This window comes from Trachymyrmex cornetzi, unplaced genomic scaffold, assembly GCF_001594075.2.
Source record: "Trachymyrmex cornetzi isolate Tcor2-1 unplaced genomic scaffold, Tcor1.1 scaffold327, whole genome shotgun sequence".
NCBI classification, from domain to species: Eukaryota; Metazoa; Arthropoda; class Insecta; order Hymenoptera; family Formicidae; genus Trachymyrmex; species Trachymyrmex cornetzi.
This window is the reverse complement of record NW_017297972.1, coordinates 110,240-122,087: the sequence shown is the minus strand read 5'-3', so window position 1 is coordinate 122,087 and position 11,848 is coordinate 110,240. Positions and strand designations below refer to the sequence as shown.

The 11,848-nt window shown below is 31.7% G+C and overlaps 1 protein-coding gene across 1 annotated transcript; it reads right to left on the bottom strand.

Moving 5' to 3' along the window:
* Positions 1-8,039: 8,039 nt before the first annotated feature.
* Positions 8,040-10,718, bottom strand: Gs2 (glutamine synthetase 2). The gene is made up of 2 exons (XM_018510234.1): positions 10,382-10,718; positions 8,040-9,442 (listed from the first exon to the last, which is right to left on the bottom strand). The coding sequence occupies exons 1-2, from the start codon at positions 10,634-10,636 to the stop codon at positions 8,966-8,968; spliced, it is 732 nt and encodes a 243-aa protein (XP_018365736.1). The 5' UTR covers positions 10,637-10,718; the 3' UTR covers positions 8,040-8,965.
* Positions 10,719-11,848: the final 1,130 nt, after the last annotated feature.

Here is an 11,848-nt window from a genome sequence, read left to right as displayed (position 1 = left end):
CCCTCTCTCTCATTTTCCTCGACCAACATATCCTATACCACTACACGGATCGCGCAGTCCATTCTCTATGTCTTTGTTATGGCCTTACGAACTCTACTGTGATTGGTCTATCGCTTACTGCTTACGTTTTACTGCTTAAGTTTTTTTGTGTGCCATGGCCCTTACTCTCAGGCAATCCTTTGGAGATGCTCGCATAGACATCGCGTGTTTTATCTAACTGGATAACGAAGAACGTACATTGAATGGAAAAATCATTCTTAATCTGAAAATATCGATATTTTTGTCCAATTATATGGAATATACTATATATACACTTAGCTAATTAACTCTCTAATAAAAACGTGCGTATTTCATAAAAAAATTTACTAAATTTTAACAAATATGTTTCGGTGGTACTAACGAAATATTTATTAAATATATATTTATTTGAAATTTAGGTATAATTTTTTTATTTTGAGTAAATATTTATTTACTGTAAGTAAATATTTGAAATAAATATTTATTAAAATTTAGCATTTTTTTCAATGTATTCAATTTGATGAATGTGCTTATTCAGCATCCTTCACTTAAACTACCCGTCAGATTTTGTTGCAGGCTAAATTTCATGCTATTTAGATGCCTACGAAATTTCCGTTCCTTGATACATTATATTTATTACATCGAATGCAACGTGTAATATCTATTGTGAAACTCAGAATCAGATGATAGATTGAATAACTTAATGTTGAAAAAAGCTAAAAACGAATCTGCTTCGAAATTCAGTGTGATCTTTACGCAAATAAAGCATATAATTTGAAAACACTGAATATGATTCTTTCATATCAAATATGAATAAACGAAACTCAGAATCAGTTCAGCGGCTACTCTTTTATAGAGCCGTATTAGTAGTCAAAACTTAAGTCGGAAATATAATTCATGTAAAGATTTGTGTTATTTTTTTCGAATTCGTCTTAATTATTTCTAATTTTTAGTCGGAACCGATATGATTTCCTTAGAAACGAAAATATATTTTTAACATTCACAGCCTCCACGCGAGGATGTCAAATATAACATATCTTTAATACATATTTAATATTATTGAATAACATATTTTAAATAAAATACATATTTTTTAAACATGTCATTTTGAAAGTAAAATAACAATTTGAATGTTAAAAATTACATTTTTAGAAGAAAGAAAAAGTTTTTTTCTTGATTAACTGTATCAATCTTGTAATTACTGTACATTTTTAAATAAAAATAATGTTTAAAGAATATAATTTTAATTAAATCATCGATGCTTGAGGTAAAGAATAATATAAGAGTATAAATTCAGTTATGATAAAAGTATTTATTATAAAAATTTTTATTTTTTGCTACTTTATATCATTGTTTTTATATAAAAAAAGTACTTGCGAAATGTTTTGAAATATTTTATTTAGAACTTTTTATTAAGCAATTTTGTTTGCCTTTCCATAATAATACACTACACATTTAGATAGATAAATAAGAACGACTTGCTTTGTATTTTTTCTTCTAAACGTTATTTGATTAATGCACAGTAATTACAATATATTTCGCTACAATATATGAAATTATATGTAAAAATATAATACAAACGCTTAATCTATAAAATATTTAACATTTATACCCAGGGTCGGGTAAATTAACTTTTTTAAAAACTTTTTTAAAACTAAAAATTACGTTAAAGTTAACCTTAAAAATTTAATTTAGTGAAGATACAAGTTAATCCATAATAAAATTAATTGAATTAGAAATTAAGTTAATAAAAAAAAGTAATTGAAAAGTTAAAAGTTGAATTTGGTCCGAACAAACAACCAAAAAAAGAGAAAAAGAAAAAATTTTACCGTTTTATATAATTTTTTAAATAAAATTGTTGGTTTTTTTTATTAACAACTAACGATTATACAATATAAAAGACCCCAGACAGCACAAAATACTAAAAGATAACGAAAAGAGGTCTTTTTTTAAGTTGTCTTTCCGACAAAGCGGAAGAATGTCTATAAGATGACGAAAAGATATCGTTTTTAGATAGTCTTTTCAGCAAGATGAAAAAATATCTTATAGACATCTTTTTTAAAACTAAATTATTACGTTAAAGTTAACCTTAAAAATTTAATTTACTACAAAAAAGACATCTTTTCGTCGTCTTTCTATAGTTGTCATTTTAGCAAAATAAAAAGTCGTCTAAAAGATATCTCTTTGTATTGTCGTCAACATGAAAGAGATATCTTTCCATTATTTTGGTACTTTTTAGTTTTTATCATTCATTCATGAGCAGTATGCGGGATCGCCACCAGATGGGTGTGGTGGAGTTCAGTTTCTCGTGTTTGAAAACCATGCAGAATAGAATAAAAGATACAGCATTATGAGAAATTTTACTCTTTTCATGTCACAGGGTTTTTTTTTAGCAAATTTTACCCTTTCCTGGTACTCTTGAATCAACTTCCGTACTTCAAAGACAATATTTTCCCATGATTAAGAGAATAAAGTATTTATATGAATTATACGGATAAAAGGAATAATCCCAGACACCGTAATTACTACTTGATTGGAACACAAAAAAAATTTGACTCGTGTTCTAATGAACACTAATAAATTTTTTTGTGTAATCGAGTCTCCAAAGGGGATAGTCCGGGAGATGATTACATAAAAATGGTCTCCATTTGTTACCGCTTGAAACCGTCATTAATTCATTTATTAGGTAAATATGAAGGAAACGCAAGTATGGCAGACCTCCCGCGGTTTTGAAATTGATGACGTGTGATTGAAGTTGTAAAAAATTTTTTGCTTTTTTCTAATATGTTACCTGCTAGCATTTGTTTCTAGTGATAGTTTACGTTAAAAAAATTGGAAGGTAGATGCCATACCGTTTTTATAGATCGAAAGGACCGCCAAACTAAAGTGATAAATTTTTTAGTGAAAAAAAAAAGATTTGTTACCGGTAAATGTAAACTAAAACGTCATGATTTTACTGTATGAACTTCGTTTTTTGGTCGGTAATAAATCATGACATTTTAATTCGAAAATCGACAGGTTAGGACGAGCATAGCGTCCCCTTAGACCCACTCGAACGCTATGGTACGTGTATTTTTGTATGTTTCGTGATGAAAATAGGTAGTGTACGAAAAAACAGCCGGCAACAAATCTTTTTTTTTTCACTAAGGTTGCTTTCCGTTTCACGTATGATGCGCATGGAGAGCATGGAAGGCGGTCCGTTTCACTCCATGCTCCGTTCATGCGCGCATGAAAAAAAAAACGGCAGGATGTCTATACGGCTCGCAGCGTAAGACAGCGCATGGGCTGCCTCAGCTCCCGAGGTGAGGCAGTCCATGCGATATCTATGCGCGAGGGTTACTAGAGCACTAGAAACGTAGGTATTCGCGTCCACCATTTTTACTCCTTTCCCCACTGTTTTTCTCTCTTCAACCTTCTCTTTTCTCTCTTCAAGCTTTTTAGTTTAGCGGTGGAATAGAGAGAGAGCAAGGAATTGAGAAAAGGAGCGAGAGTGAGAAAAGGAGTAAAAATGGCGGATGCGAATACTCGTTTATAGTGCGTTTAGAGTTACGTTAGCCATTTTAGGCGGGAAAAAGTAACTAATTATTTCTATTGTTATTAATAGGGTATATAGGCGGATTTTAATTCGGAATTAGAATCCACTTATATACCCTATTGTTATTGTATGACATTATTGTGTGAAAAACCACATTTCTTTAAAAATGAACTTCATGTTTACAAAAACGATGAATTATAAATATTAAACGTATTCAACGCTGAATTCATAGTAGCAACAACTGATAGTAAGTAATATGGTAAAAAATTGTTCGTGTATATAAATATATATAAATATGTATAAATATTTATAAACATATATAATTGTATATGAAGTTATATACAATTATTATAATTACATATGTAATTATATATATCCACGTGTGTTTATTTATTCTTTTTTTTTTGTAAAATTGTTTTTTAGTGTAATAAAAATAATAAAAAAATGTCAAAATATAAAATTAAAGGGACAATTTTCGCATTGTTTGTTTTAGAAAAAAATCAAGTTTAGAGAAATGTTAAGTTTAGAGAAAAAAAATTACTCATACACATACATAATTATGTATAATTTTACATATAAAAAATTATCAGCAATTTTCTTACATTTCTCCAGATTTCTTTTTTAAAACAAATAATGGGAAAATAATAGAGAAATAATGGGAAAATTATCATTTTAATTTTTTTAATGTCTTCATTATTGTTATTATTTTTATTGCACTAAAATGTAATTTTACAAAAAGAAGAAGGATGTACGAGCATATGTATGTATGGACGTTTTATATATAAGTATATATATTTACGATTATGTATACATCTTTATGTATGTTTGTAGATACAAATTTTATATTCATACATGAAAAATTTTTTACCCGAATTAATATCGTAAGTTTTGTAACCTTGAACATCAAGATTCTTTAAAAAGCAGCAATGTATTATTTATTCCAAATGCCTATTAGACTTATATTTTTTATCTAGACTGTTTACAATCGTATGCATGAATTGCGTAGGATCCGTTCCGTTTCTTTATGCGCTGCATGCGCATGGGAAAAAAGAACCGAGTTAATGCGCGCATAGGATGCGCTGCGTTCCATGCGGTCCATGCGTGAAACGGAATGTACCCTAGGACACGGCAAGCATTGCAGGAACCACAAATGGGATGTATATCGTCAGTCGTGCAATTTTATTTTGTTTTGTGTAAAAATTAATTTAGGAATTCGATATTATTTAACGTTATATGTGCCGAAATATAAAAAATATAAAACTAAAAAAAGTTTTAAAGATATCCAAAGAAGCTATCTTTTAGGTATCATATGGATAAGACTATGGGTGCGTTCCGTTACTCGCATGATGCGCATAATGCATCGTTTATCTTTGTTGCTCACCAAATGTTAAATAAGGACAATGGATGCATCATGCACATCATGCGCGATACGGAACGCACCTTATAAGATGACTAGCAGAGCGACATCTATCGTTTTTTAGTCATCTTTTCTTCGACTATATTCTTTTACTAAAAGCTATCTTTATATAACAATTTACTGTCATCTTTTAATCATCTTTTAGACGACTTTGTGCTCTCTGCGGACATAAAATTACTAAATTATATACTCTTATTATATATAATATTTTACGATAAAGATTTTCTACATGCGCAATACATCTCTTTCTGCGACAATACATATGATTACGAAATTTGTGGCGTTACATACTATAACTTTTGGGAAAAAAATTTTTTTAATATGTATATTTATTATGTTTTTATCTTGATCACTTGGATGTTTTAATTTGAATTATAATATATAAATTTAATGTACTGAAGATGGTCACATGTTAGACCGAAACGTTTACCTAATTTTATTTTGAAATATATACTTTAAGCTAAACACATCAAGTGTTGTGGCTGTATGCTCCTTATTGTTTACAATTTTCAAACTTAAGCCACTTATTATTTTATTTATTTTATTTACTCTTATTATCTCCTCGCATTGAGTCTGTGGGTTAAAACTTCAAAAAAGTCAAATAAAAAGTTAATACTAGTTATCGATAAAGCGATTAAATTAAATTAAATTAAAAAGTTAGAGTCTGAAATGTAACCAAGTTAAATTAAAGTTAATTAACTTTTTAACTTATTTTTTAACCCTTTAACTTAGCACTACCCAACCCTATTTATACCATGTAAGATATTTCAAATGACAGCTTGTTATGAGCATTTTAATCGAGTGACTTATTATAATACATCCAGAGAGTACAAAGTCGTCTAAAAGATGACTAAAAGATAACTAAATCGTTATAAAGATATATTTTAATGAAAGAATATAGTCGACGAAAAGATGATTAAAAGATGACAGATGTCGCATCGCTAGTCATCTTATAGCCTTATCCATATGATAACTAAAAGATGACGGCCCGTATTCAGAACGCGCTTACAACGATGTTAGCACGCTAACATACTATACTTTACGTCACGTATATTATAGAATTTCAGAGATAAAAGTGCGCTTTTATCGATAAAAGTGTGTTCTGAATACGGGCTGACTTCTTTAGATAGTTTTAGTTGTATTGACAATTTCTTTTAGTTTTTATTAAATGTTATATTTTGGGACATATAACGTTTAATAACATCGAATTCCTAAATTAATTTTTACATAAAACGAAATGAAATTGCATGACTGACAAATATACATCCCATTTCTGGGTCCTGCAATGTTTGCCATGTCTTATGTGCCTTATCTTTCATCATAGTCTCCTTTGAGGACTTGATTACAAAAAAATATTTTATTAGCGTTCATTAGAACACGAGTAAAATTTCTCATAATGCTGCACCTTTTATTCTATCCTGTATGATTTTCAAACACGAGAAACTGAACTCCACCATGTCTATCTGGTGGCGATCCCGTGTACTGCTCGCGAATGAATGATAAAAAGTACCAAAATAATAGAAAGACGTCTTTTTCGTCTAGTCTTTTCGGCAATATGAAAAGATATCTTTTAGTCGACTTTTTGCTTTGCGAAAATGACAGCCATAGAAAGATGACGAAAAGACGTCTTTTTTAAGTTGTCTTTTCGACAAAACTAAAAGATGTCTTATAGACATATTTTCGTCTTGCTGAAAAGACAATCTAAAAACGATGTTTTTAGTATTTTGTGCTGTCTGGGCACATAATATCAGGAATGGTAGATAACGCATGTTACGTGTAACGCCGTTAATTTTCTTATCGTTACTTTGTTATAATAATGATTTGGTGATGGCAAAGTTTTATGACTGTAACAGTAATATCAGGGTTGTAAAGTCACTCGAGCACAGAGAATGGAAGTACCTCGTTACTTGTAACGAAGTTACAGTTACAAGTTATTTTTTTGTTAACTTTACTGATAACTGTATAACTTTTGTATTTGGTAACTGTAATGGTAACGTAGTTACATTTTTTTGGTAACGGTAACGAATTTTATAATTATTTTTATCGTTACTTTGCACATAATTGGACACGGTTGATTGGACACAAGTCACTCATATTAGCATTTAAGGCTAAAAAGCCCCTAGGCACTCGTCCATTGTAATTGGTGCTTATCGATTTTAAAAAAGTAATAAAAAGTTACTTTCTCAAGTAACCGTAAGTAAATCCGGATCTACAATAGGTGTTTTAAGTCTTAAGCCGTAAGAAATTGACCAACTACAATTGAATGCGAGGGGAATAAGTGATTGTGATTCGTCCATTCCTTATGGCTTATGAAGCTTAAAATCTATTGTAGATCCGGGATAACTGTAACGAATTACTTTTAATGATAATTTGTTACTTTTTTTACTCGATAACGAGTAACTATAACTTGTTATTTGTAAAAAGCAACTTTTCATTACTTAGTCGGTACTTAGTTTCATTATTTAGTTTCATTACGATTGTTACTTGTAATGTGTTGGATAACTCGGTGTATGAATAACGATCGAATGACTTTCCAACTCTGGATGTTACCGTTACAGTAAAACAGATTCGCCATTACCAAATCGTTATTATAACAAAGTAATAATGAGAAAAGCAACAGTGTTACAAATAACGCGTTACTTACCATTTCTGCATAATATGTATATAATGTGTATGATTTATAAGAGATTGCACATATAGCTCGTATACTATTTCGCGATACTGTTTAAATTCGCATCTATTCGAATTTATTAAAAAACAAGCTTGTCTACAAATTAGAAAATGATAGTTAAATTTTTCTCCTAAAAAAGTTGACTTTCTCTTATCTTTCGTTTACTGCATTATTATTCAGCAGTTTCATGCGCACAAAAAAAAACTCGATGCATTCCTTACAGAAATTTAGTGTATTAGAAATGATTTTACTTTGAAGATTAAAAACACTAAGCAATAGTGCTCTTAATATTTAAAATAAATAATTACCTTCTAGTATTAAAGGAGGATGTTAAAAAGAGGCCAATTTTTACTCACAAAGGTGTAAAAGAAATAGTAAAAGAAATAGTGTTTTTTTTTGTAGATTTCGATCTCCTGAATATGATAAAATTATTAAAAAGTTCGTGGCATTTGGGAAACACCTTGAAAAGTAAACAAGTGTATTGAAATTTGTTTAAATATATCGTATTATGTTCACTTTTTAAGATGTTCTCTATGACCCTATCCATCCCGAATTTTTTATTATAACATTATTGTATTTTCAGGAGGTTACAATCTATAAAAAACTTTATTCCCTTTTTACTTACACCTTTATGGGTAAAAATGGGCCCCTTTTAACATTCTTCTTTCTGTAAGAGATGTAAGGACTGATGTGTCAAATAACATGTCAAATAATACATAGCTATATAAACATTCTCCTTATTGTTTTCATGTTGTTTTCTAAAATGGCATTATAAAATTTCTAAAAAGACGAGCTTTATAAAAGAATTTAATGGGATAACTTGAACAGTAACATATATGCCTTGCCTTATAACTACAAGCTCGACTTACAATTAGAATTATACTCAATATTTATATGAATGTCTATGAATACGACCGGCGAACTGCATTGACAATTCAAGAATTGATCGCAAATCAATGATTTACTATAAACAATAATATTGTTTTCTCTATAAATAATATCATATCCATAATGCAAACAATGAAAGAAAACTGAATCAATTCTCATAACACTATAATCGACAAACGTCGATTCTTTTTCGACAATGCTCTGCTTTATCGTTAATGGCGAATGTTGTTTTTGTAGATTTTGTAGATGTCTCGAACGACACTCTTAAGATTTTCAATTTTCAAATTTTGTTACTTTTTCGAAAGATGAATTCAACAATAATTACCATTTCAAATAGAAAAACAAGTAGAATTTCTAAGTTTTACAAGTAATTGTACGCTCCAGGGTGTATGCAGGTATGTGCGTATCTCTCCGGTGTGTCTTCGCCGTGACTTTATTATTCGTTGAGCACACAGGTGCGGACCAGGGCGTCGCAGACAGAGTAGGGATCGCAATTGCTGCTAGGCCTCCTGTCTTCCAGGTAACCCTTCTTCTCCTCGGCAACACCACGGGGAATGCGGATGCTGACGTTTCGGTTGGCTACCCCAGCACTGAAGTCATGAATATTACTGGTTTCACATTTGCCAGTCAGCCTGCGCTCGTTGTCTTTCCCTCCGCGCGGATCGTACGCCTGAATGTGTCTGAGATGTTGCTTGCTGAGCTTGTCGATCGCCTTTTCGATTTCAGCGATACCGTTATCACCGCGCATCGCCTTCGTCGAGAAGTTGGTGTGAGCACCGGCGCCGTTCCACGAGCCGTCCACTGGTTTCGGGTCTAAGCTAACGATCACACCGTATTCTTCGGCGATGCGATGCAGAATGAATCGGGCGATCCACAGATCATCTCCGGCATTGATGCCCGCGCACGGTCCCACCTGGGTCCATAATAAAAGACACGATAATGACTCTTTGTAGAGAGATATTTTCTTCCCGCAGAGAGAACTTTATAAATTAAATTATAATCTCGAGTTACCTAAAGTCTGTAAATAAAATTTCCGATAAGTTACAATTATCAAACTAAATTTGCGATATGATCCCGATTGAATTTCTACTATTTTTAATTTTATTTATTGGATTTTAATATTCAAAATAAAAAAATCGTTTAATTGCATTAATTTTAAATAAAGATACATTAATTTAAAGTACACTGGAACTTGCAAACATCAGTTTAAGAAATTTCGGAGCAAATACTGATTATAGTTAAAACTATCGACGTTTGTTATAATGTTATCGGATTAGATCGCATCTTAATATATAATAAAATCCCCTTCTTTCTTTATAATTTTTATAATTGTTATTAACCCTTCCACCACACACCTCCTATTTCAATCATCCACCACACATGGGGTCTACTGGACCCCAATGGCTAGAGCGGCGATTGCGTCAGCAATTTTGACTATTTTAAATTGGCAAAATTCATGGATGTCTTGAATGTATAAGTAAAAAGGTAGAATAGTCGAAAAAAATTAAAAAAATTTTTAACATTGTTAAAAAAAACAGGAAATGTGAAAGAAAAAATGGAAAAAATGACCTTTTCTACTTAAAAAATCATAAGTTTTTTATTTGCCTCTGCTTCTCACCTCATAAGCAACAAACGGGGATGCACCCCGCGTGATCTGCTTCTAGTAGTGTCGAATAATCGATAGAGGGCGCCACAAGTCCCGTTTCAAATATTAAGGTGGTCAAATCGAAGCGCGAACCGGGACTGGGGTCCCTGGGACCCCGTGTGTGGTGGAAGGGTTAAAGAAAAATTGTTTCCGAACGCTGGATGCGTGTATTCTCTTTTTTTTTATTTCAACGATTCAATTATTCACCTGGAATTCCCATTGCGAAGGCATCACCTCGGCGTTGGTTCCCGCGAGCTTCACACCAGCGTAGAGGCAGGCCCTGTAATGGGCCTCGACGATTTCGCGACCGATCACTTTGTCGGCGCCAACGCCGCAGTAATAAGGACCCTGTGGGCCTGGAAAGCCGTTCTTAGGCCAGCCAAGTGGCCTACCATCGAAGTCTAAAAGAGTATACTCTTGCTCGATACCAAACCAGGGTTCTTGATCATTAATAAACTCCATCGCCTGGTTTGCGCGATACCGCTTGTTTGATTTCGTTGGCGTCTTGTCGCTGTAGTAGGTATCACATAACACGAGCTTATTATTACCGCGGCGGAAGGGATCGTTATAAATCGCCACCGGGTAGAGGAATATATCACTGTTGGCACCGTCGGCCTGGTACGTCGAGCTGCCATCGTAAGTCCACGTAGGTAGGTCTGGAAAAGATAATTGAGTTTGATATTTCGTGTAGAAATAGCAATAAATTATTAAGCAGATCGCGTTTACTGGAATTTCTTTCTTAATAAAATTGCTATTCGAATTTCTTCAGTTACTATCTTCCGCAACCAATTTAATGAAAAATAAATTATTAATCATTCTTAATTTTTAAAGAAAGTATTAGTACTTTTTCAATTTGTGATAATAAATATATCGATAATTGGCTAGCTTTTAATCCTGAAAAATAAATCCTCAGATTAAATTTTAAAATGTAGAAATGTTTAAAATGTTCAATGTAATTCTGATAAAACATTCAAATTGATTTTTTCTCCGAAATGTGATAATTAATTAAGAAATGGAATTTTTTCATGTATTCATATTTATTGATTTAATCAATTTTAATGGCTTTTATTTTTTCATCAAATTTTTATTTATTTCTACTCACTTTTATCAATCCCATACAATTCTTCATGAAAGGAACGTCTTCGGACGTTCTTAGGATATCTTTTTTTAGGAGAACTGTGTTGTATGGGCGGTTACATCCGGGTATATTAATATCCGAATTTATGAGTTGCAAGACAATCAAAGGCAGTTGATCACGCGGACGAATTATCTTTAATAAATAAATTTTTTCAGGGAAATATGTGTCCATAATAGATTTTCTCCTTTCGAGGAGAAACATTTCTTTAATAAAATATCCTTTCCTTTTAGGAAAAAACATTGCTTTTAAAACAAATTTTAAAATTGAAAGTCTATGAGTCAAAGCTGGTTATTAATCGCCATTAATTAAAAACTATTTTTATTTAACAATTATTTAATAATTCTAGTTAAGATACAATCCAAATAAACGTTTCGACTAATTATTAAGGGAATCCTAAAGCGAATTTCGAACTCCGACGAAGTCACCAGAGGTCGCGCCGCGCGCCCCGTGTACTACCACGTCTCAGATATGAAACCTACTATGATACACGCAGTTGCACATTCGTGTCAATTTTCGTATAACAAACATTACATTAA

Bases quoted from the DNA above. Each gene is read 5' to 3' on its own strand.
- Gs2 (XM_018510234.1), bottom strand. From the start codon at position 10,636: ATGGAGTTTATTAATGATCAAGAACCCTGGTTTGGTATCGAGCAAGAG. The intron at 9,443-10,381 runs GTGAATAATTGA...TTATGGACCCAG, and splicing joins CTTCGCAATGGGAATTCCAG to GTGGGACCGTGCGCGGGCAT.